This window comes from Cydia splendana, chromosome 15 (genome assembly GCF_910591565.1).
Source record: "Cydia splendana chromosome 15, ilCydSple1.2, whole genome shotgun sequence".
Lineage (NCBI taxonomy): Eukaryota > Metazoa > Arthropoda > Insecta > Lepidoptera > Tortricidae > Cydia > Cydia splendana.
This window is the reverse complement of record NC_085974.1, coordinates 9,816,258-9,843,810: the sequence shown is the minus strand read 5'-3', so window position 1 is coordinate 9,843,810 and position 27,553 is coordinate 9,816,258. Positions and strand designations below refer to the sequence as shown.

The 27,553-nt window shown below is 36.2% G+C and overlaps 2 protein-coding genes across 2 annotated transcripts in view; both read right to left on the bottom strand.

The window, feature by feature from the left end:
- Positions 1 to 25,597, bottom strand: part of LOC134797586 (uncharacterized transporter slc-17.2-like) — a 41,764-nt gene extending 16,167 nt beyond the window's left edge. The window contains exon 1 of the mRNA XM_063769871.1: positions 25,398 to 25,597. Within this exon, the coding sequence (XP_063625941.1) occupies positions 25,398 to 25,428 (31 nt within the window). The 5' untranslated portion in view covers positions 25,429 to 25,597. The remainder of the gene's footprint in view (positions 1 to 25,397) is intronic.
- On the bottom strand, positions 5,488 to 9,764 carry LOC134797333 (uncharacterized). Its single transcript, XM_063769555.1, has 3 exons — positions 8,959 to 9,764; positions 8,734 to 8,921; positions 5,488 to 5,542 (listed from the first exon to the last, which is right to left on the bottom strand). The coding sequence occupies exons 1-3, from the start codon at positions 9,595 to 9,597 to the stop codon at positions 5,488 to 5,490; spliced, it is 882 nt and encodes a 293-aa protein (XP_063625625.1). The 5' UTR covers positions 9,598 to 9,764.
- Positions 25,598 to 27,553: the final 1,956 nt, after the last annotated feature.

Below are 27,553 nucleotides of genomic sequence, written 5' to 3'. Positions count from 1 at the left end.
TCTTTTTCCAGCCCCAGTTCTCTGGGTTCAATGCGTTTCCTCACCATAATTGAAATTGGGTGGAAAGTACGCATTGAATGCTGACGAGCTGCAGCTGAAGAAGGTGGTAACTTTGATAATATCACCGTATTGTTCGTCAGACCAACGTATTTGTTGAAGTGGACGTATCGTAATTCGTCAAGACTTTTTTCGGTTAGCTTAGCTCCATACAAAGCCAGAATATATTTTTCTCCTTCTTCTGCTACTTGCTCGTATGAGGCATTCGGGCTATTGAAAACGTTTATCGTACCTTGTAAGTCGATTTTTTTACTTAGCAGAATAGACTGAACCTTTCCTTTCCCGTAGAACGCTGATGTAGTATAACTTAGCAACAAGAAGCCACATCAGGAACAAGAAGCCGAAAGGAACCAAAATGTCGTAGTGGTTGGGCAAGATATCGACCTATTGGTCCTATTACTGGGTCTTGCTCCACTATCCAAGAACATTTTCATGCTGAAAGAGGGTCAAGGGACTGTAAAAAAGAGACTTTACAGCACTCGAAGCTTAATTGGTGGAGATGTAGTCGAAAACTGCAGGGAATCAATCCTCTTTCTGCATGCAATAAGTGGTTGCGATGCTAGTAAACTTTGGCGCACCGTAGCTTGAAAACTATAACTCGTATCAAAATGAATGTAGTACTTGTTTGTAGGAGATTTATTAATAAATAATTTAGTCTTTGACCATTTTATCTTACCTTTTATCGTTTTCCTGAAAATTGAGAAAATCTGTAAAATGGGACACTTTTCAAGGGGGGAGGGGGTGACGCCGAAGGTAGGGGGGGCGGGAGAGTAGTGTTTTATAATGTACTCACCTAAAGGTATAACACAGCAGTAATAAACCTTAATTACAAATTTTTGTAACACTCATTGTAAAGATATATTTGTCCTCGACTGTACAAGGTTACCTCTTTTATGTTTCTATTTGTTACAGCCTTTACGAATATAAAGATGTTATATTTTTAGAACAAAAATGTCTTTCAAACGTGCCCTAACGTATCTGAAACCATGATGGAGGTGTCATGGTATGCGTAAATTATTTGCGTAGCATTATTTACGCATACCTACCATGTGAAATCTCTACAGTATACCTTCCCTTTACGTGGTTTTAATTTTTTTTTGTTTCGGAAAATTTTAAGAATCAATACAGAATATCAAAGGGCTGCACACACAGTGGCACAGTTATGCCAACATTTAATCAGAAGGTATAGGCAGGTCAGTTTTAAAGATTGACCACTCCTGTATGCAGAATACGGCGACGTTTACGGGCATGTATTTAATGAATGCGATTATCGTCATCTTTTCTTTTTTCTGAATTAAAAAAAACTGAAACACAACTAGGTAGGTTTTATAGCGATAAGTCCAGGTCCGCACAATATTTCTCTCTTAGCCATCGAGTAACTAATAAATTTAGGTCGTAAATGGGTTACCATAAACTCAATGGTATTACAAGGCGCTCGAAATCCTATCAACGATCGAATTATTCTTTATAATTTTTGTTGAATGACGGTAACGATAAATAAATTACGAAACAACCAAATTAGATTTTTTGTGTTGTTAACTTGTTAGTTTTTATTTTTTGGTCATATGACATTCAAGCTAGCGCCCTACCCCCTTAGAATTTACAAAAAAAGCTGCTAAACAAGTTTAAAGGCTGAATAACAGGTTTATAGGTATTTTACCTCATCCACCACCACATCTACCGAGGAATTCCTTTGGCCTCCGACTGCTCATCAGATCAGCTGCATTTTAGCATACTACATTAGGTAATTGTCACCGGAATTACGGAAATACTCCAAATTCCAACTGAACCAGAAATCGTGAAAGGATCTATATCTGAATCCCTAAAGTCTTTTCTCCTATTTTTGCATTCCCTAATATTGTTTGTCATAATGATCAGTTGTCCTAACACTCGTATACCCTAATTTTGGTTTCCCTATTATCGAATGGCCGATTTTTTTTGTCCTAATATGTTTTTCCCTAATGTCACTTTCCATATTGAGTATTTATCCTAATGTTATGTAGCATAATTCTTTTTTTGCCTAATTATTGTTAGGCCTAAAAATTATATATCCTAACCATCCTTCCTTCTTCCTCGCGTTATCCCGGCATTTTGCCACGGCTCATGGGAGCCTGGGGTCCGCTTGACAACTAATCCCATGATTTGACGTAGGCACTAGTTTTTACGAAAGCGACTGCCATCTGACCTTCCAACCCAGAGGGGAAACTAGGCCTTATTGGGATTAGTCCGGTTTCCTCACGATGTTTTCCTTCACCGAAAAGCGACTGGCAAATATCAAATGACATTTCGTACATAAGTTCCGAAAAACTCATTGGTCCGAGCCGGGGTTCGAACCCGCGACCTCCGGATTGAAAGTCGCACGCTCTTACCGCTAGGCTACCAGCGCTTATATATCCTAACCATCATGTTACCTAATTTTACTTAGCCTATCGTTGCTTGACCTAACACTCGTATGCCCTAATTTTGATTTCCCTATTTCGTTTCGTTTTTACAATGGTCGCAGTTCTAACCTAACCTAACCCACTTTTGTGGCAGCAGTTCGTTTTTGCGAGGATCACAGTTCTAACCTAACCTAACCCACTTTTGTGGCAGCAGTTCGTTTTCGCAAGGATCGTATTTTTAACCTAACCTAGTTTTAACAGCAGTTCGTTTTTACAATGGTCGCAGTTCTAACCTAACCTAACCCACTTTTGTGGCAGCAGTTAGATTTTGCGAGGGTCACAGTTCTAACCTAACCTAACCCACTTTTGTGGCAACAGTTCGTTACCATTCATTATGGAAAGTAATTGTTATGATAATTGATCAATAGGAAAAGTAACTGTTATGACAATTGATAATTAGGGCAAAAGCCATTAGGTCAAAACAGTTAGAGCATATTATTTTATGACAAACATTGTTAGGGATTTCGAAGAATATGGTAAAAAACATTAGGGATCTTGATAGTTATGGTACAAATGCTTAGGACAAATGAGTCTTAGGCTAACCATTACATTATGGAAAATAATCGTTATGACAATTGATCGTTAGGGCATGTGCCCATTAGGACAAACAAGTTAGGGCAAGTGACTTTAGGACAAACGTTGTTAGGGATTCAGAAGGACACCCTCGTGAAATGGTACTAATTTACGAAGCACACATTTATACATATATACAAATATACGCAGTGAAGCTAAATAAAAATGTGTAAAAAGAGTACAGGTACGAAATCGGAGATCAGATTTATACTAGTGCTTGAGATGATGCCATCGGTAAGCTATTAGAATACAACACTCCACCGCACGGCCACGGCTCGTTTCTTTTGCGATCAAGTTCAAGAGCAAGTACACACACAGCGGCACCGTCATTTTGCGTCGGGGGTTAATAAAATACAGATTCAGTCCAAACTGATCGTAAGTAACAATCTTAAGCACTATACTTAAGCGTTTAAAATTTAAAACCACAAGGCGCCTTGACGCAAAACCACAAAAGTGTAACTTTCTAACAGGTACCTACACAGGCAACGTGACGACATTACAGATGTACCTAGTGCATAATTATTTGCTATCGTATTTTCTGTATATATGGACCTACCTATATATCAACCGCATGTTCTTTTAGTCTAGTTTTCATGAATTGGATAGCTACCATTGTTATGAATCATGGAGTCCTCATTTATAAGTTTTATAACAATGTGACATACCTACCTATATGTAGGTATAATATCTCTTTATTCAATTGTTCCTTATATAATTTTAAACGCAAAAATGTGATAGGCTAATCATACAAAGCATTAGGTATTTCCAATAGTACATTTATTCTTTTGTTCAAAACGTGCACGTGCTAAAGCTCTTTATAAAAATACTGTTTACCTTTAAACCTTTTGAACGAAGTAATTTCGAATTACACCCCCCACAAGGTGGACTGACGACCTGGTTAAGGTCGCAGGAGTCCGCTGGATGCGGGTGGCGCAAGACCGGTCATTGTGGCACTCTTTGGGGGAGGCCTATGTCCAGCAGTGGACGTCCTCTGGCTGATATGATGATGATGATGATGATGATGATGAATTAATAATAGTAATACCTAGGTACGTATTAGTTGATAATTTTGTTCTGTTTCCAAAACGAGAGCGCGGTACCTATACTTACTCTTATTTTAACTAAAATTCGTTTTCTTTGTGTTTTCACCGCCGCTTCGGCATACATTTTCATAATATTGTGACGTCCCACGGTCAAAGGTACCTTATGGCGGGTATGGAGTTATGCATACCCCAGTAATCTACAATAAATAAGCTATCGATAACACAAAAGATCAACCTTCTAGGTTGCGTAGTTACAGAGATATGATTTTTTGAAAATAATGTTGTGAAATGAGCAACTTTACGATAGAGAAGTTTTAAGTTTAGCCGCCTAAAAAACTATGTTCCTGAAGTAAGTTACATAGTTGACTACAAATAATAATACCTTATATATCTGAGATTAAAAAAATATTGCGACTTTTTCTGTAATGCAAATAGAAACTTTTACATTTGATATCGACTGATTTATGTGTATACTAACCAATCTCTTGAAAATAAAGTTTTATTTAATTTTCACGATTGATTGCAATGAGCTCTCAAGATTTAAATTTTATTGTAAAATATGTATTGTGACGGAGGAATAAATGACACACGTAAGCTGGTTGTAAGACTGATCTTTATTCCACTACCCACACATATCCAAGTAGGTATATATGACATATCCCTTTTTATAAAAATAAAAAAAAGAAAATAAATAATAACTGACATGCTAAATCCATGAAAGGATTTCTTAGATATTTTGTGTAATTACATGCAATTTTTATTACAAAATTATACATGCTGATTATTTTACAATGCAGTAACCTATATACTTTATTATTGATTATAAGTGTACTACTTTTACCGTAGCTTTATTACATTATTAGAAGTATAAGAACAAATTAAATTATTTTCAGAAAACATTTCAATACACTAGGTATTATATGTATTTATTTATTATTTCTTGGTCACTATTTCTTAGTATATGTAGGTACATGACATTTATTTCAGGTTATAGTTATTACATTGTTATTAAATTTCTATTTATGTTTAACATTCATTACAATTATTCAGTATCTCTTATTCGTATATACTTACTTGCTGTGCTAAACAATATAGGTGTATTGATGTAATTATACAATTATTTTATGTTATATTACCCTGTACATTAACTTTATTTTATTGCAAGTATTCAGAGCGCATTATGCTAGACAATACCTATTGATAACTATAATAATTAGGAATAATTCCTAGTTCATTAACTAACCTAAACGGACAATACTTGCAAAATCAGTTTATAAGTAATTATTATTAAGTATTACATATAGCTATTACATCATATATTCGCTATTCATAAACCAAATATATGGAGTATTATCTCTAGGTAGGTATAAGTCTCAGTTCCCTCGGTGCGTGTCGGTGTAACCCCAGCGATCAGGTGGTCTCACTGTCCTGCCGTAACGAGTAATGTATAAGTTGTTGTTTTGGTTACACGGATTGTTAGATAAGCTAGAATTTAAATTAATCTGGTTGTTCGGGATGACAATATCATCGTATGATTGGGATTGGTTTTGAATATTATTGTTGCGTCGTTCAGAATCGGCAATCACGTGCCTACGATTCCTAACTACCTCACTTCCGGTTTCCAAACGAATTAGGTAGGATCTTATTCCGACTATTTTTTCTATAGTCCCACTTTTCCACTCTTTATTTATGAGAGCTTTTACTTTTTGGCCTATTTTTAACGATGGAAGATCATGAGCATGTTTATCATAATAATGTTTTTGAGTTATCTGCCTGTCTTGCAACTTTTTTACAATATTTTGCTGAGATTTAGATTTAGACAGGGTAGACGCACATGGTACTATGCTACGAAGTTTTCTTTTATATAGAAGTTCTGCAGGTGAAGGTATGTCATTACTTATAGGTGTATTCAAAAATTCGAGAAGTGCGAGATTGAAGTCCGAGTTAGTGTAAGTCGTTTTTCTTAATATGTTTTTTACCGTTTGTATGCTTCGTTCCACAAGTCCATTCGACTGAGCGTATCTTGGAGATGATGTAATATGTTGGAACTTCCAATCACTTGAAAAATGCTCAAAAAGTTCAGAACGAAATTCTGGCCCATTATCAGATATAAATATAACCGGTATACCTTGCCTTCTAAATATCGTTTTCAAATGACCAATAATTTTTTCTGATGTTAAAGACTTAATTTTGACAACTTCAATAAATTTGCTATAGTAGTCCACCACTAATAAATATGACTCACCATTATAATGGAAAATGTCTGCCGCAACTTTATACCACGGGTTGTTTGGTACTTCGTGCGGAATCATCGTCTCTTTACAATTCGACCTCCTATAGGATAAACAAGCCTGACAATGTGAAATCATATCGGCAATCTGCGAATTTATGTTAGGCCAGTAAATCGTTTCTCTAGCCCTTAACTTGCTCTTCTCAACGCCTAAGTGATTTAAATGTATTTTCTTTAACATTTCAGACCGCATACAAGTAGGTATTACTATGCGAGTGCCTTTCCAAATTAATCCATAAGACAAAGTCAACTCATCTCTTACGTCCCAATAACTACGAATATTTAAATCAACTTGTTTTTTATCAATAGGCCATCCCTTTTTTATCGTTTTCATCAGTTCTTGTAGTTCGTTATCTTCGCGCGTGCATTTCTGTATTAATAAAAAATGTGTATCTGTGAGCGGGTTGCATGCGGTCAACGCACACACCTGTGCTTGCGCTTCCAGATGATCGCGCGGCTCTGTGTCAAGGTCAGCACCCGTATTGTTATCACACGCCCGAGATAAGGTATCCGCTATGTATAGGTATTTACCAGGTTTATAAACAAGTTTAAATGTATACGGCTGCAACCTCATTAGCATTCTTTGTAATCTAGGTGGTACGCAACCTATGGGTTTATTTATTATAGAAATTAGGGGCTTATGGTCTGTTTCAATTGTAATATCGGAACGTCCATATAGATAAGCATAAAATTTCTCGCACGCGTACACACAAGCGTATAATTCTTTTTCTATTTGTGCATACGCTTGTTCGGTCTTGTTAAGCGATTTAGACGCATAGCATACTGGCAAATTATTTTGTAAAATACAAACCCCAAGACCATTTTTGCTCGCATCAACTGAAACCGTTATGGGTATATCCAGTGAGTAATATTGAAGTACGGGCGGATTTATAAGGCACTGTTTTAGCAAGTCAAAGCTTTGCTGATGTTTTTCATGCCAATGCCACTCCACATCTTTTTTTAAGAGTTGGCGTAGCAAATGTGTCTTTTCAGACAAATTTGGCACAAAACTACCTACGTATGTAATTAAGCCAAGAAATCTTTCTAGGTCCTTAACATTTTTCGGCTCTGGCATATTTCGTACAGCTACTACATGCGAATCGTCGGGCGAAACCCCATGTTCACTTATCTTGTGACCTAGGTATTTTATTTGTTTTAGGCCAATTTTACATTTATCTTTATTTAATTTTATATTTATTTTACGACACCTGTCCAAGACTTTTCGCAATCGTTCATCGTGTTCTTCTTTGGTTTTTCCATAGATTAATAGATCATCGATGAACTGACACACGCCTTCTAAATCATCAAATTGTTCTAAAAGTTTTTTGTGAAATACCTCACTAGCTGAGGATATTCCGTATGGCAACCGTAAAAATTTATATCTGCCAAAAACAGTGTTAAAAGTGCACAAGTCAGTGCAATCTGGGCTAAGTTTCACCTGCCAAAACCCTTGCTTGGCATCTAAAGTGCTGAACCATTTTGCACCTAATAATTTCGATGTAATTTCATCTAGGGTGGGCAAACGAAAATGTTCCCGTTTTATGGCCTTATTTAAATCCTGCGGATCTAAGCATATACGAAAATCACCATTTGGTTTTTTAGCCAGAGTCATACTATTCACCCAGTCTGTTGGACCTTCGACCTTGGAAATTATTTTCTGTTGCTCCATTTCTATCAATTTGCTTTTAACATGTTCTCTTAGTGCGATGGGTAACTTTCGGGGTGGATGTATGACTGGACGCGCGCTATCATTTAACCGTATCCTGTACTCTCCAGGAAGACAACCTATTCCTTCAAATATGTCAGCGTAATCAGCCAATATGCCATGCTCGTTACTAGGTTCTATCGACATTACGCGCTTCACTAAATTTAGTTCCTCACTAGCATAGCGACCTAGTACGGGGGGAGAATCAACGTCGGCAACAATAAACTTCAATATATAATTATTGCCCTTATAGCATGTTTTCAGATAGCATTTACCAACTACTTTGATACCGTCACCCGAATAACCTCGTAATTTCATAGACGTTTGCGTCAACTGTTGCACTGAAATATTCATATTTCGCAAACTGACTAAAGGTAAAACATTTACACCGGCACCAGTATCAATATTAAATTGTATTAAATGATCATTAATTGCAAGTGTAACAGACCAATCGGTACCCGAAGTATTATTATTATGTCTTTTTACCTGATCACTGGAGGCTCCCTCCACAGCATACACCCGGCACATCTTCGCATAGTGATTATATCTATTGCAACTGTCACAACGCGCACCGTATGCCGGACACTTATTATACGCGTGATTACTACCACATCTCGAACACACTTGATGTGATCGCGAATTATGAGTCGAGACGTTACTAGGTCCAGGCCTTGGATCCCTGTCCGCCTGTACGGGGACTGCAGCAGGAGCGCGACGACCTCTTCCTCGTCCGCGACCGCGCCGGCGGCGCCCGCGCGGCTCCCAGGAGCCGGGGGCGGCGGCTGCGGGGGGCGCACCCCTCGCCGCACGAGCTCCACAACGACAATACGAATTGTTTACCCAGTTTACCGCTTCCTCAACGTCTTCATGTCTACCATTACTACTTGTACCACAATTTGTACTCAATTCATGAACATGATGTGTCTCCGATTCTGGTTTTATAGTACTGGCTTGCACCTGCGACATCTCCACTAAACGGCAAATATCCAACGCAGAGCTAAGTTTTAAATCAGGCTCCCTTAATAAACGTTCACGCAAAGTCGTATTTCGTATCCCACAAATCAAACGATCTTTTACAAGGTCATCACACAAGTCTTTGAATCCACACTTGGCAGCCATTTTATTGAGTTCAAAAACATATTGTTCCGCTGATTCTTGCGATTTCTGTTCCCGCGTGAAAAACCTATGCCTCTCTACTGTCGTGTTAGTTTTAGGTAAAAAGAAATCGTCAAATTCTTTTAAAAGGGCCTGCAAGGTTGTTGGTTTCACCGAAAACTGCTGATAAACCTCTCTGCATTTGGGTCCGATGACGTGCAAAAGAATGTTAGTTTTCACCTTTTCGTCTTTTTTATGAAGTTCGCATGCCTCACAATATATGTTAAACGCATTTTTCCAGTTTTGCCACGCCTTACTCAAATTTCCCGAAGTAACACTTGAAATATTGTTCTCAAATAGAAACGGCGCGGGTGGTTGTAACACAGCTTCCATTGTTCATAGGTTAGTTTATTTTCTCATAGGAAATACACTTATTTTGGGCACTTCACACTCAATTTCTTTATTACACCGGATACGGACCGTAATTTAGTGCGCTATAATTCCGATTTCACGTAGATTTAATCGACTGCGCCATGTAAAATATGTATTGTGACGGAGGAATAAATGACACACGTAAGCTGGTTGTAAGACTGATCTTTATTCCACTACCCACACATATCCAAGTAGGTATATATGGTAGGTTATCTATTAGAAAACGACACTGACAGACAGTTTAAGCAAAAAACAATACCGATTTAGAGGTGAAAATGTATTTTCTGACTTTTTCATATAAAATCACAAAATTGAATATTTTTACTTTTAATGTGACACACAATCAATTTTTCTGAGCACATATGAAAGAAATTCTGTCATTCAAATGAAATAAATCCTAAAACCGCAACTAAATACTATATTAAACCCCTTATGCCACTTTAAACTTACATAACAATAACAGTATTTGCTCCATACATTTACGAAAAGGTACCTTATGGAAATAAATCTAATAATACATCACTACAAAATATCAATCATATTACAGTTTATCTTTTATGAATAGAAAATATTAATTTACATTAAACTGCCCCAAATTTAATTAGTTCTTCGTCATAATAATCTTAAAAAAGACCAATAATTTGTATGTAATGAAAAGGTACCCTGTGATTAAGTTACATGATGAGGCATGATGATGATGGAACAGTTAGGATAAACTAATAATATTTTGGGGTTAAGATGGTATAAATCGTCTATTTCCTATCAATAATATATTTCGGTTGCTATTGAAGATAAGACCATTGAGGTTCAATGACCTCAGATATTCCATAAGGTAATGCGTCGGATATTGGCATTTTTCAGCACCAACCAATGGCTGATTTACTGCATGCGACCAAACCATATGAAGATTATTCTAGTTAAGAAAGACTTGACGATAGTAACTTTGGTATAATAGCAGGCTACTTGGATTTTTGATGTCGGTCGATGTACGGTTATAATATTTGCGAGGCGCCCCAACCAGAACTGAAATTATCAAATTAGTTTTGCAGAATGCTAATACAGTTCTCTACCAAACTTCTTTTCCCGTATTGACTAGTTTTTTTGGGAATTTTCAATCTTTTTTCCATAAGGTACCTTTTCTACTAAACTCTGAGACGACATTACTAGGCTTATAACTAACTTATAACAAAAATAAAAACAGGTAAACAAACGTTACGCATTAAGGTTTCAGATCACACAATAAATAAAAATTGAGCATTTTTTCACCTCTTTACAAAACATTTCATATCTCCGAAACTAGAAACCCTCATAAGGTACCTTTTCCCGTGGAACGTCACATATTTTTTGAAGTTTTAGCTTATTTTAGCTTACATCCCTATTTGTTGTTATGTTGTATATGTTTATGGATGTATTGTTTATTGTATAAGTATAACCAATTAACCAGAACATATAAAGGAGCAATGACTGTGCCGTTAGGTTGACTGTCAGGTGTACCTACTTACATGTCTTTAAAAATATATTTCTTACTACCTGTGCCCGCGGCTCCGCCCGCGTGTAATTCGGTCTTTGTCAGTAAGCGGCTAATTTCTAATCCTAATTTCTCTCCCTCTCCCCTGGAGGCGGAACTTGAAGTAAAGTTGACATATGGATATGCTAGAGGACTGAAGTCCAGATAAAATATTTTACAATTAGGTACCACTAAATAAAACTACACTCCAAAATCAATAGTTTTATTCGCCCTTATTCAAATTTTACACGTGATTTAAACTTAGACAATATAACCAAACGGAGTGGTCATTAACAGGCGTTCCCCTCTGTCGAAAATAGGCGGCCAATGGTCAACCGACGTTTATCTGACATGGCTATGTTTACGTTACGTAGGTACACATTTAGTGTGCCCCTCTCCCGCAAAAAACGCCAGACTATTTTGTACCGAAAATTATAGACATGGCGTCTCCGTTTATTATATTCTCTAAGGATTTAAACGACAGAGTAGTAAGTGTATATCGGACGACACAGCTAGTAAGGTATACGCGCGCGAGCGAAAGCGAAGCGCCTGGCTAGAGCGCCACTTACCGTGGTCTTCTTCAGACTCCTGAGGAAGACCACGTGTCCCTTGTAACCTCAATGCGTTGCGAAACTTTTGCGAATGATTCGATTTTTTTCGGGAAGGCATAGTAATGCGTATAAAATGCGAGTCCCAAATCGTTTGACTCCGCAAACGACCAGTGCCGGATTAAGATATTTTGATGCCCTAAGTATTTCTAGACCATGGTGCCCCCTCTCCCTAGGGTCATCAAGATTACATTAAATTTTTTTGGTAAATTGATTGACGTTCATTGATGCATTTCAGCTGAGAATGGAAATCAGTCACATCATTTTATCACGAAAATTGACAGCGCCGCAGCAGTAACGTTGCAACAGAGTACCTAATGCTGCTGCAGTCGCCACCCGAATGTCACTGTTATTGAAAACGCGAGCGAAGCGAACGCGTAAATTTTTCGATAATTTTTGGTGCCCCCTAGACATGGTGCCCTAAGCAAGTGCGTATTTGGCTTAAAAGGTGCTTAATCCGGCACTGCAAATGACAGAGGTCATTGTTTTTTTTTTAAAGTACCCACCTTCGTGGCTATTATTAAGTGCTTAAGGAGGCGATACGTATGAATATGGATTTGATATGAATGCGATATAATTACGATTAGGTATAATTCATGACGGAGAAAATAAATAATTTTAAATAATTTTATGCAATTATACGCGTGTTGATGTGTGTTTATTTTACCACTACGTAACTATGTAAACTCATTTTTAGTTTTCTTGGTTACTTAATGTTTACTCAGCTCCCCAAAAGATGGCACTGTGCAATGAGGGGCAATTAATTTACTGTCGTTTAATTTTGTTGTATTATTAAATCAACACAATTATTCAATTAAATTTGTTGATATCCGTACGATTGATTGAAATTTTAGAAGAGGGGTCTTCTAAACTCAGAGTTAATTTGGCAAAATCCTTCCTAGGTGGCTTATTTATGTCACATCGTATTAAATTCAGCGCCATCTGTTAGTTTACCAGGGTACTCTATAGTGTTAGCACATATTTGAAAAAAGTTTGCCCCTCCTTCCTAAGTAGCTCCATACGATTCAGGGGCAAACTTAAGTCAATCGAGTGTTGTGGCTACCCCCCCTTTTAGGGGTTGAATTTTTATAGCCTATAACCTGGCCGGGGATTTTCTCGACAGATTAGTAAAGTTTTCATCAAAATCCGTTCAGCCGTTTTCACGTGATGCGCGTTCAAATAAACAGACAAACAGATAAACAGACAAAAATTCTAAAAACTGTTGGAACGTGTTCTGTTATCAATTCTAAGTATCCCCAGCCAACTTTTTTTCAAATATCTTCCATGTACAGACTTTCGACCCTCTTCAGCTTTATGTTGATTATATGTATAGATAGAAGATAGATAGATTGTAGGTACTTTTTACTTTTCTATTACCACCCCCTCAAGATCTAATTCTACTGAGGTAAAATTCGATGTGTTTACATGTTTAGTCAGGGCTGTAAAACCATCCACTTTTCTACTATTTCGTTTCTGTAAGGGTCGCAGTTTTAGCCTCACGAACCCACTTCTCTGATAGCAGTTCGGTTCTGTGAGGATTGCAGTTCGAACCTAACCAAAACCACTTTTCTAGTAGCATTTCGTTTCTGTAAGGCTCACAGTTCTAACCTAACCTAACCCACTTTTTTTGCGGTTCTGTGAGGATCGCAGTTCAAACCTAACCTAACCCACTTAACGGCGCGTGCGGTGCGGTGTACGGGGGTTTGAGCGGGAGGGGCTAGTTAGTTTATCAGTGGTTTTCCGGGTCAAGGTCCGAGTCCGGGTCCGAGTCCAGGTCCGGGTCCAGTTCCGGGTCCTGGACCAGGTCCAGGTCGACGTCCAGGTCTAGGTCTTGGTCCAGGTCCAAGTCCAGGTCCAAGTCCGGGTCCAGGTCCGGGTTCAGGTCCAGATAAGAGCCCGGATCCGGGTCAGGTCTGGCTCCAGGGCCAGCTCCGTCAAAATCGAAATTCGAAATCACCAAACGTGTAGTCATTGAAAAGTTCTGTTCTGATCATCATCAGCAGTTCCACTTCAACAAATGCGATAGTTTTTTATGTAAATTCTTGATTTTCTGATGAAAATACACAAATCTCTGTACGCATGCTTTTAAGATTTGAGGAGTTCCCTCGATTCCTCATGGATACCATCATCAGACCTCGAGCTTAAAAATGTGGCTTAAAAACTTAACTTGCTTAACAAACATAGCGAAGAGGACAAATCGCCAAACGTGAACTATGCGTCGTTGAAGAGTTCCGTTCTGATCATCATCAGCAGTTCCACTTCATCAAATGTCACTTTTTTTGAATGTATAGACTTGATTTGTTGATAAAACACCAACGGGACCAATCTATATGCATATACATACAATCAAAAAAAATTTTTTTTTTTAAATCGGTCCACTAATGACGGAGATATGGAGGAAAAAACAATTAAAAAAATCACAATCTCTTCTCCTCGTTTTGAGATTTGGAAGTCGGTTAATAAATGAGGGCGCCACTTTCTACGTCGCTGTCACATTTTTGACGTAAAATGCTTACACATGGCAACAATTTATATAGTCTGTCAAGCCATTTCCGTCAGTAGAAAAACCGGCCAAGTGCGAGTTGGACTCGCAAACGAAGGGTTCCGTACCATTATCTATAAAAACGGTTACCCATCCAAGTACTGACCCCGTCCGACGTTGCTTAACTTCAGTCAAAAATCACGTTTGTTGTATGGGAGCCCCACTTAAATCTTTATTTTATTCTGTTGCCGCTATAACAACAAATACTAAATTGTTGTTATAGCGGCAACAGAAATACATCATCTGTGAAAACTTCAACTGTCTAGCTATCACGGTTCATGAGATACAGCCTGGTGACAGACGGACGGACGGACGGACAGCGGAGTCTTAGTAATAGGGTCCCGTTTTACCCTTTGGGTACGGAACCCTAAAAAAGCGGCTAAAAAATGTAGGCGCGAAGGGTTATCGTCCCATAGAAAATTTGAATAAGTATCTTTTTCTACTGACAAACTTGTTTGACCGACTATAGTATGGAAATTTTAGAGTTCCTTTTTATTTAATTTCTACTATTTTATGTCCCACTATAGGCTGCAATGGATCAAAAATCGCGTGGATATATTACAAGGTCTGTAGAGCCCTTAACTGATACTGATACTGTATCTGTGGTAAGCCGAAATATTTCCTGTCAAATATGTCAAATACCTATATTATGTTTATTTTTATCTTGCTAATTCTTTCAAAATGGTAAATTTAAAAACGATATTATAAAAGTGCAAGCCGAGCACTTTCATTTGATACCAAACTCGACCATACTTTCTTGCAAAAAGATGACCAGAATAGCAAGACCCCTCACAAATAGCTTTTTAGCCTTCTAAGCTCTTCTAGCTCAATAACCCCTTGATCGAGCCTGCTCATAATTTAATGACTAAAATATAAAGCCCTCAACTACACGTTTACCCAATTTCATTTAAATTAGAACAAATTTACTTAAGTTCTTGAGTATCAAACTATCCTTTGATAGGTCAGCTTAAAAACATCGAAATGCCGGGACGTGCCCCTAGCCAGCCGCGTGTCCCAAGTCGAATGTAAGAACTTCGTTCGCTTCGCTCGCTCGTTCGAATATAATAATAACGACTTGATTATATGAAAATAAATATTAGAGCATTAAATTACAAATACTTACTTTGTGTGGCTGTTGGTAAGCTATTAGAAAGCAGTTTCAGACCAAATAAAACATCATTATTCCGTTTTCATTGATAGTGTATTGTGTGGTGGCTATAATGTGAGTTTCCGTTACGTTACCTGGAAGCATTCAGTGTAACAAATCGCACCAGTTCAATGTCACGGGTATTGTGTGACCTCTAACGTATTAAATGTACCTACCTACTCTAGTGATTTAGTACATAATACCTCCCAAATATACCACTCGCACTCATTTGGGAGTATTTTATCATGTAACTTAGCAGCCGTAGGCGTGATTTTTTGTGATATCAACGTCAATGTTATGAACATCCTTACTTTACCTATCTGCCATCTACATTTTTAGCAGTTAGCAAAAAATTCGGACGCGGACGGAATCCTCACACAAAATATGAGAGACCTTACCGGATTTGAAACTTGTTCTTGTTTGAAACTAGATCCACGCGCATCCTAGACATGGTCGCTTTACTACCAGTACCGTTTAAATGGGCACACGTCATATTTAATATAGTTCCAGTTTTTAACTTCTTATACCTACTTGCCTATTATATTCATGTCATTATTTTACTAACCGCCTTTTTTAGAGTAAGTATCCGATCTTCTTCTCGTATTTATTGACCCTAAAATTGGAAGATAGCTCACGGGTATATGAAGGAAAACATCATAATTATCCTGGACTGGACATCTACCGAGTTGATATTGAATGTTAGGAAAGTATGAAGAAGTTCCATCATCATAATTAATTTAAAATTGTCTTTCTATAAATAAATTGGCAAAAAAAGTAAATAAAAGGTACAATAGGTATATTCTAACAAATTAAGGATGACTCACGTTAGTCCGGGCCGTGTCCGGGCCGGAGCTACCGGCGCTTACTTTTCTATGACATGACAGGTGATCACGTGATGCCTTCCATAGAAAACGATGCGCCGGAAGCTCCGGCCGCCTACCTAGGAATGATCGCATTGGTAGGTTAAACAGCTACCACTGATCTGCAAATGCAAATCTTAGAGTGAGTACTTAAATAATACTTATCTTATACCTTTAAACGAGCAATTCTTGTTTATTTGTTTATTTATAATATATACACCGTGTTTTTATTGAATTCCGCTAACTTCGGGGTATAGTTAAGTACGTTTATAAGAACTAAATGGCATAGTTAATTTAAAAAAAAAAATATTTTTTATTTTGTTTTTTGTTTTTTTTTTGTTTAAAAAGTAATTAAATGTAGCATATAGCGTTGTTGTAACACGGGCATTACATTTAACTCAACCAAACAATTGAAATCTGTGACATATCAATGTCATTTCGTACATCAATCGACCGAGATTGTACTTAAGTTTAGTAGCAAATGTATGAACTCATTCTAAACACTAATCAATATGTAAGCCGGTCCTAAGGCAAGTGTACACGCTTGTAGAGGCCTTATAGGAAAAAAATAAATTATGGATTATCTCCGAAATGGACTTAATTAGAACATCGGTGTCTTTGAGAAAGTTACTTGATTTAAGCTCAGGAATGCACCCTTGAAATTAACGGAAATCAAAAAAAACACGGTGTATATATACACCGTGTTTTTATTGAATTCCGTTAACTTCGGGGTATAGTTAAGTACGTTTATAAGAACTAAATGGCATAGTTAATTTAAAAAAAAAAAAATTTTTTATTTTCTTTTTTGTTTTTTTTTTGTTTAAAAAGTAATTAAATGTAGCATATAGCGTTGTTGTAACACGGGCATTACATTTAACTCAACCAAACAATTGAAATCTGTGACATATCAATGTCATTTCGTACATCAATCGACCGAGATTGTACTTAAGTTTAGTAGCAAATGTATGAACTCATTCTAAACACTAATCAATATGTAAGCCGGTCCTAAGGCAAGTGTACACGCTTGTAGAGGCCTTATAGGAAAAAAATAAATTATGGATTATCGGGGCTGTCCATAAATTACGTCATCGATTTTTGACGATTTTTGACCCCCCCCCCCCCTATAATCATCCAAAAATCATGCTTCAAATGACCCCATTTCGTCCTACTTCATGCTACCGTCATCCGATGTCCAGACCCCCCCCCCTAATTTGAAATGACGTAATTTATGAATAGCCCCATCTCCGAAATGGACTTAATTAGAACATCGGTGTCTTTGAGAAAGTTACTTGATTTAAGCTCAGGAATGCACCCTTGAAATTAACGGAAATCAAAAAAAACACGGTATATATATATATATATATATATATATATATATTTCGGGAATCTCGGAAACGGCTCTAACGATTTGAAAGTTGCTATACGGTTTTCGGGGGCGAAAAATCGATCTAGCTAGGTCTTATCTCTAGGAAAACGCGCATTTTTGAGTTTTTATATATTTTCCGAGCAAAGCTCGGTGTCCCAGATATTTTCTGTAAATAAAGTAAGATATGTAGCAAATATATGCTAAAAGCTTGAAGAATTATTGAGGTAGTTTGTTCTGGAATTCCTGGATAAGGCAAATTACCTGCTCATCGCTGAAATGCGATCGGCAGGCCCACTGCAAAACGCATATCGCCCGCGCAGGCCGCGCACAATAATGTTGCTATATTATTTATTCGCTCAACAACGTCCTTGACCAAGTGATAGAGGAACTTGCATCAAGTGACAGGTCAATGTACGAAGTCTTCGAATACGGAAGCCACTTTTGTAATAAATAGCGTACCGTAATTCATAAATATCTATTTATTTAATTTGTAATTTTTGTCTGTTAAAGTGATTGGCCAAAACAACGATTGGCACCCTAATGACCTTAAGAGGAAATACCAGCTAGCAACCCCTTCTTACAAGGAAACCTACCCAACTGTCCGTCTCCGATTTAGTTTATTTTTAAATTATATATGTTATAGAATAGTCTAAAATAACAGACACGTATTTTTTTTAGATGCCCTAACTCAACCTATTGGGAGAAATTGTCCTCCAAAGTACTGAAAAGTGACCAAACCCTTGGTCTTGGGGTCTAACTTCTCTAGAGAGTTTGTAGAGACTTATAAAATTACTGTAGGTAAAGTAAATCTCTCAAATAAACCCAAACAAATACTAATTATGTGGATGACAAGTTAACAAGTGTCATTTGTATTGTCAGCGGAAATATTTATTTAGCTATGTTTGTATTGTAATCCTATTCGAGCATAACTGAGTAGTACCTACCTACTAGTACATAAGTACTTAAAGCGTATCGATGTTAACCACACATAACATAACTCTATCGTATCGAAACGGATAAGAATCCAATAAAATCACGTTCGTTATTCGAGGGAAATTCTTTTATCGTCAGCGGTTCTTACAAACCGTCAACATTGGCCAGTATTTGATAACATGGGAGACCACAGTGGCAAAACTGTTGACGTTCAAGCACCGGCTTAGAACTCGAAACTCACAACACCATTCATTTAATGTTATGTTATGACATATCCAGATAGCGTTAGGTGAAAAATGACGAACGTTTAATAAAAAGTGTTTACGAGGGAAAATTATTTGAAGTAAAACAACTTAAGGCTGATTTTTAATCGTCAATTTTCAGTCAATTCTACTACTCTTTCTAGAACTTCCTCGTTCCATACTACAGCCCTTTCTAAAGTGACGTGAGTCATAGGTACTAATATTAATCTAATTTATTAATTTACTTTATTAATCATCGTTATTCTAATTTAGTAATTTCTTTGTTTCATTTTAATATTTATAACACAGTAGGTATATATTAAATTAAATTTAAATCGCTTTAAAAATGATGTACCTACCTTATACCTACATACCGATTGCGTCTCGTCTATTATTGGGTCTGACAAATGAAACCATTTAGTATTCCAACTTTTGCATAAAAGTATTCAGAAAACAATTATAAAATAAACTACTTAAATAACTTTCCAAAGATTTAAACGCCTGTGGGTTAGCGGAAAACGATGTCCAGGATAGAGCGAAGTGGAAGGAGAAAAGTAGGAAAGCGGGCCCCGTCACAGTACGGGACAAACGCTAGGAAGTTGATGATGACATACATAACATGAAAACCTGTCCCTTTTTAATGGATGTTAATTATTCAGAAGCTAGTAGCTTAGCCGTCGTTTAGCTAAATCCATAAAATACATAATCCCACTCAGGCAAATGCTTGTTTTCTAACATGGAGTAGGAGCATAAGGTAGGTAACTAAATAACTTAAATAAACAGGTGCTATATTAGGAGAATCCTTAACTAGATATTTATGAACCTAATAATTTCAAGAGCTACGTATGTTTATTTCTATTTACACGGTTGATTGTTAGTGCCAGTGCCGGGTACGGCTACGTTCTAAGGTTTATGTCGATTGTCGGGTATTCGGTCTGCTGATCAGTACGGTTACCATAAGTTTGTCACTGACATAAACGCCGTCGAGAACGTAATTTACTTTCTATACATCCCGTTTGCACTAATATGCGAGTGCGAGCGAGATGTATAGAAAGTAAATTACGTTCTCGACGGCGTTTATGTCAGTGACAAACTGATGGTAACCGTACAGGTATAGTATAGCGCAATATTTACGTAAGCCTGCGCTTGAACTTGGTTCTGGAATATTCCGCATAAAGTACTGCCGAAGTGAAAGCCAGAGCAAACCAAGCGAACTGCTTCCAGAATAAATTTCCAATGGCATTAGCACTACCACCTTCTGTACAAAATATCTGCACAATAGGTGATGAGTGATGACTGATGATATGTAGGTAAGTAAGATGATGTCACGTCGCTAACTACGATGTTTACTCTGTTTTTTGATGACCTTAAATATGTACAATACTCGCCTGTATTAAAACTGTCAATTGACAGTTTAAATTCTTATTGTTTGCAGTTACTATGAGGTAACACGAGGTATCTAATAAACTTAAGTGAACAATTTCGAATACCTAATTACTGATTAAATAAAACCTTATTTACTTTCAATACTTACACCAAAACAAACAACTGATAATCCGTGTTAACCGAATTTAAGTAATTTATTTACCATTAACATTCGTTTACCGTAATTTATCTGTTTGGAGAGAGTGGTCAGGCGTTCTCAGAAATTTTGCCTGCATGTTACCTCATTATCGTTAAGGAAATTTACCCGGATTTAACCATATATAATGTATTTTCTCTTTTACATTAACAAAGGCTGTATGCAAGTGGTGTTTCTAAAAATAACGATGTGTAGAACTCGTTACATGCAAACCCGTTCGTTAAATGCAGTTACGGCGAGCAGGGCAGTGACATCGGGATATAGTCGACGAAATATAATTTGCACCGATTGGTCATATGACTTTATCTTTAAGGGGCCCACTGATTAACAGTCCGCCGGACGGTATCGGCCTGTCAGTTAGAACAAAATTTTGACAGTTCCGAACAACTGACAGACCGATACCGTCCGGCGGACTGTTAATCAGTGACGAACGACTGGTAATCAGACGAAGTCAAAAGAGATGTAATGTGCTTTGCCGCACACCCCATCCATATAGTGGAAATAACTAGTTATGATACTTTGTGTTTCTAGGATAATAGCGACACGTTATTAGGTAAGTAAATGTATTTTTCCGACACAAATCTTTACATATAGGTACATATGTAGGTATGTTTTATTTTTTTTAACAATAGGATTTTTTTAACCAACGTTGGAACACTAGGAATACTTAGAAATTAAAATGTAGAAAAGTAGCTGGAATCAAGATTGTTTAGCACAGTATACTTTAAGCAAAACAGGGTGCTAATTGTTTTATTACCCTACTCTAAAAGAGCCATTAGCGATAACATTAATCGGTGCAAATAATATTTCTTTAACTATACTAATTTCTATGTGGACCTAAGAGCACTTCCACATTAAGAGTCACATGAACCGCCATTATAATCGGAGTTACACTCTCATTTTTAAACGACATTCTAAAATAACACGAAATTTTATATGAATATTAAAGTACTCAACATTCATTCATACCTATATGGTGGGTAAGTACCTACTTACTAGTTTTTGTTCCTAATTGTAGTAATATTAGAGCGAGTAGAAGTTTTACATAGATACAAAACTTAGATAGGTAGGTACATAATATGTTATGTTACTTAATTCATGCCAAGTTTGATACAATTTAAGCATGTCGTTTTAAAATGAGAGCGTAAATACGATTGTATAGAAGCGGCTTTTTCTTTCGACTTCTGTCTTTTTTCTTGTGACTCCTTAAATATTTATCCAATAGAATAGCGGCGTCTCCGCTCCGCTCGGAACTCCGCTCTATCAGGACTACGAGTATTACGGGACTCATAAAATGTACGAAGTTATGTATGCACTATTTAATTTACCTAGGTTGCTCTTTAACGGCCTATACAAGCTTGTGATCAGTTGTCAGACGGTAATATTTGTGTCCTATCATATATGCTCGTTAAGATAACGAGCCAAGCCAACAATATCGGAAGCACGTAATAATGATAGGTAACTATTTGAGACTTCGGCTCTCAACTCCGATACCGATATACGGGATATTTTTTTAATCACCTGCAATAATTTACGGGTTGAATAACTGAATATATAAAATATAAATAATATTTAAGTAGCAACTTTTACTATGGGACCAACCCGGAAATCGTGAAAATAATTTACTCTCTCCTACAAAATAAAGTAACATCAGGCCAAAATGTATGAAAAGGCCAAATTTTTTTGCGATTTCGGGGGCGGTACCATGGTAAAAGTTGCTCAGTGTGACCTATATATTTACTCCGTAAATTATTGCAGGTGACTAAAAAAACGCTCTATAGTGTCGGATAATGTGAAAAGGCCCTTAGAGTGCTTTAAACCTTAATGTGAAAGCTATGGTTTTATTATTATATAACTGTCCGATCAATGACTTATGGCATCGATAATGAAGTGCTTCGAAGAAAATCTATCTATATCTATCCAACCAGGAACCTTTGAGGACAAGGAATTTACTAACTGCCTAGTTTTTATCTTATTTACGACCGCTTTATTTTTCTAGGTAGGTACAAGGTTAATAAATCATTTGAAATGCGATACTTTGTATGTGATTGTCATTCCTTATATGACCAGTTTTTTTTGTAATTTATGTTTTGCTTCATAGAAAATAACATACTTAGGTAAATGTAATCCATATATTTAATTATTCTATACGTCGTATTCATTTTATGTATTTTCATTCATCATTACATAAAGTACCTAATGATTGTAATGAAACAACAATAAAGTCACAAATTAATTCAGATTTATGTTTATCGAATCCTTTTTCTTAACACTAACATAAACAACACTTCATTAGTGAAGGTAAACATATTAATGTATATACCTAAAAGTACATAAAATAATATGCCCTAACTGATTGACTGGCTAATCAACATATGTACACACACGACATGAACGACAGGAAGTTGAAATTTACACAGGCGGTTACGAATGTACATGTGTGAAATGATATTCAAAACCCTTATTTGTTTGTATGAGAATTTCATATGAGAAACTTTTATATAGTATTTGAAAATAATTTTTACATTCTTATGTCAAACAGCAACTTAGGACATCCATCACCCCCACCATAAATTTGTTTATTTTGTGGCCCTGGGTCAACATTGTTCGATTTCACTTTTTCCTGATTGTTGGCTAAAATGTCGTTAATAATACGTTCTAATAACAAGATTTATTATTATTTGAAAAGTAAAAAATCGGCGCTTACTTGTCCAAAATGTGGTCTATAACCAGACAAAACCGTATATAATTTACTGGGCTAAAACTGAACTGTGTAAAATCTATTAAAAGAATAGGTAGGTACTTTCAATGTTTTCTTATAATTACCCGGATTTAGGGCGGGGAAAAGGGAAAAAAGCAGATTATATAAACGATACGTTGCCACGAACTATGTATGTAGGTATGTACAAGTAAAGGGCCATAAAGTTTGCACATCGGTATTTAGAAAGAGAATATTGGAGGCAACGAGAATGAAAGAGACAACGCTCTACGAAGCCGAAATTCCGATGTGCAAACTTTATGGCCCTTTACTGTACCTAACAAAATGAGAAAGCCTAACAACTAATGTACTTACACATTGAAATATGTGTAAAATTTTGGAGCGATGCAAATAATATGAGTATAACCTATGTAGTAGGTAGTAAAAATAAAATTATTGATAGTACCTAATTAAGTATATTTACGGCAAACGCACAAATTGCACAAAAGTTTTTTTTTGTTCAGATCATATATTTTACAAACAAAGGAACTCAAATAAAACAACGGCCAAGTGCGAGTCGAACTCACGCCCTAGGGCTCCGTAATCACACATTATTCATTTTTTTTTTGAGGTCGACCCACGCTTGTCCTTTCTTTTCTTATAGATTTTTCTGTAATCTATGGGTAATGATAATGATCTATTTTCTGTATTATTTTAAAAAATTTAGGTCTAGTAGTTTCGCCTATTATTTATTAATTAGCTTGAATATTACCAAACTTAAAGTTAAAATTATAATATAACAATAATTGATATGTCACAGGATATAGTTTGCAAATTATTGTTTTCTTTTTCTAGCCTCTCAAAAATGACCGCCAGGTTAAAATTCATTCATTAATGTTACTAGTCTGTCTTTGGGTCACCAACTTACATATGTGTACCAAAAATTTCAACTCAATCGGTCCAGTAGTTTTGGACCAAATCTGGCAGACAGACAGACACACTAGTGATTCTAATAAGGATCTGTTTTTTTTTTTTTCATTTTAAATTACGGAACCCTAAAAACGCAAAATTATCTTCGTGATTTCGAATGTGATACATTGCCGAAGGAAAACAGATGGCGGAAATTTTTCAAGCTTGTTTATATCCCGGGCGAGTTTTGTATTGTAGGTATTAAGACAGATAACCTGTTTGTTATTTATTTCTAGTGCTTCTATAACCTCAAATGAAATCAAGTGTGTTTTTAGGGTTCCGTACCTCAAAAGGAAAAAAACGGAACACTTATAGGATCACTCGTGCTTCTGTCTGTCCGTCTGTCATAAGCGTCACAGCCTATTTTCTCGGAAACTACTGGACCAATTAAGTTGAAATTTGGTACACATATATAAATTAGTGACCCAAAGACGGACATATAACGTAAATAAATGAATTTTAAACATGGGGGCCACTTTTGGGGGGTTAACCAGAAAATTAAAAAATAAAGTTTTTCAAGCTATATCGTGTTATGTGTCTAATGAAAGATAGAAGCTAAGCTAAGCTCATTTTGTAAATTGCAAATATATTTTTTTTATAATTTTAAAATATATAGGTTAGAAGTTATTTAAGAAAATAGCCAAAGAATGACCCCCCCCCCCCCCTTTATCTCCGAAACTACTGGATCAAAAAATTTGAAAAAATTACACAAGATAGTTCTTTACTTAGATGCCAGGAAAACCTATTAGAAATGTGCAGTCAAGCGTGAGTCGAACTTAATGTACGGAACCCTTGGAACGCGAGTCCGCACTTGGCCGGTTTTTTTTATATATTTTATTTACTTTATGTTTTGTCCCACTTGTAGCTCTATGAACGGTTGAATAAACTTTTATTCAGCTTTACCCGTTCATAAAGTGCAGCAAATCTTGCAAATCCATTTTCACGCATTTTTAGAAATACAATTGGATTTTAACGGCGCATAACAACAACGACGATAATATAATACATAAAATAGTAGCCCAAGGGATTCTTGAAGCCCTTTACTAACTTACCTACTTTTATACTTAGGTATCCTTCTTATTTTTTTAAACGATTTTTAACTATTGAGTTTAGAAGTAAAAAAGTTTAGAAAAGTTTGGAAACACTTAGATTAGAGACGCGCAAATGTAGTTTTTAATTTTTTTTAAGTTTTACAAGAGATATAAACTAGGGCATGTATTTGTTGGAGCTAAACAAAAATACCGGTAATGTAAAAAGAGTGAAACTAAACAACATAAACAGTAATAAAAAAAATAATGAAGACTCACCCGTAATCTTTTCAAAAGTTAAAATAGCCATTTCGTTGTCAAATAACTATCTAAGTTCAATTTACTAATTCACTTTTTATTTTCACAATACCACGTTCATTTCACGATTTGTTAAGCAGTTTGTAGGTAGGCGCCGGCGCGGAGTTAGCGATAGAATGCGAGCGCTCAAAGAGTCTGCGCGAACGCAACAGTGATGTTTAGCTTAACGACAACCAGCTCGAGGTGCGCCTGCGAGGGTCGATTCAAACCGCTTAAAGAGCACGCACCGTTTACGAAACTTGACCACTATTTTGTGGTCGCCGTTCACACATAGTTTTTAAGAATCTTGATGTCAAGTTATAAAAAAAAACAGGCTCGCAGTAAACACAATCTTTGCAAATAAATTAGGAGGTGTGTCTGTAAAGAGGTTTAGGAATAAACAGACGTATGTTAACTAATAATTTTACTAATCGCACCTTTTTGTGATCAGAGTTTGTTGACGTCATATTGTCACCACATTTCCGCTTTAAAACCAAAAGTCAATGAGATTTGGTCAATAATTACCAAAGATCCAAATTTTTGCAATTTCCTACGTAGGCTACGTAACTTAGACCGGTACGGTAGGTACGCACTTCCATGTTTGTAGATGAGTATTTAAATGCGCATTAGATATAACTAGGTATTTTTTTTACAATAACTATACTTTATGTAAGTAGGTATTTATCATCCAAATGATCGTGAAGTTTAAGTTCAATGACAATTGCGAAGGGAAGATGTATACCTAGAGGTAAAAGGTAGTATTGTGCCTAATATCAGATATTGTTATGATGTATTTTTAATGAGTACTATGAGTAGGTATTAGTCACTGCTCAATCTTTTTACATAGTATCAGCCTCTGCTGATATGTAAGCGATGATGTCTAAATAGAATAAAAGGGAATAGGAAAGGAATATAAATTTTGTATTGTCCACTGTGTATAAATAGGCTATTGATTTTACTAGGGGGTAAAGTTACTGTTTGACCCCTCGTGCTAATATAAACAAGCGAAAGATTCCAAAATGGAAAAAGTGAAATCATGAGCGTTGCAAGGGTTTCAAGTATGTCGGTTACCGTTAAACAAACATTGCTACCGAGCGAAACACAAAATTTATCACCATACCAACGGGAGGAAAATATTAGATTAAGTACCTATTGATCATTCAAAATTATTACTTACAGTAGGTACTATTATTTATTCTGTGTTATCCTTAAAAATATATCCCATCACTCCCATCAGCCAACATGAGGAAACAGCTCAAAATACTACTTTTCTCAAAAATGGACGGCAAAATCGACTTTGCCGTTTAAAAAATAGGTTGCGAAGCGCGTAGTTTATGGTCAGTCAAAAATTATTAAAAAGTTAAAAACATTGCAGTCTCGATTTTGGGACTGCAATGTTGCATACAAATTCCATTATTTGTCGAGTTCCAAACTTTTTAAAAGTTGAAATGGCCATATCAAATGAAGGCACAGGCCCATTAAACAGCCAAACAGATGATTAGTACCGCGACTATTTAGCTGTCTCAAATAGGTTGGCGTATTTTCGGCAGAAAAATACACTTCTATTTTTTTATTAAAAAAATAAAAAGGCGGCAAAGCTAATTTTTTCAATTGTTTCTACTTTTTTCTGTGAAAATATATACTTAAGAAAGTTGCTTTTGTAAAATATTTCTATGATATTTATATTTCTTGCACCATTTTTGAGAAAAGCACTATATATGACTCGGCTGGAAGGCTACTTGCTGGCTTTCAATTAAACGGACTCCCAAGGTCGTCCGTTTAAAACGAATCCTCAGCCTGCAAGTAGCTACTTCCGAACCTCGACAATAATGTACTATTACGTAGCTGTTTAGCGTTCGCAAAGTTGTTTTTTGCGAACTAGTGCTTTTTACTTTTCGAGCTTTTTAAATTTAATACTGACCGTATTCGATACGTCCACAGCAAAGAGTTGGGATATTCATAAACTTTATATATTTTTATTTTGCCATTGCACATTTATTACGTACAAAAAGTATTGTTACACGATATAAAGTAAATATTTATTTGTTAATTATATAAATAAAACGTTATAAAATACGATATTTCACTAAAAAACTTTATTATTATTTGGCTGAATGGAACTATATCATTGCCACGTT

Excerpts from the sequence above, each read along its gene's own strand:
- LOC134797333 (XM_063769555.1), bottom strand. The coding sequence starts at position 9,597 with ATGGAAGCTGTGTTACAACCACCCGCGCCGTTTCTATTTGAGAACAAT. Across the intron at positions 8,922-8,958 it reads ATGAAGACGTTGAGGAAGCG|CTCGTGCGGCGAGGGGTGCG; the intron begins GTAAACTGGGTA and ends GTCGTTGTGGAG. Across the intron at positions 5,543-8,733 it reads ATAATTCGCGATCACATCAA|GACAGTGAGACCACCTGATC; the intron begins GTGTGTTCGAGA and ends TCGTTACGGCAG.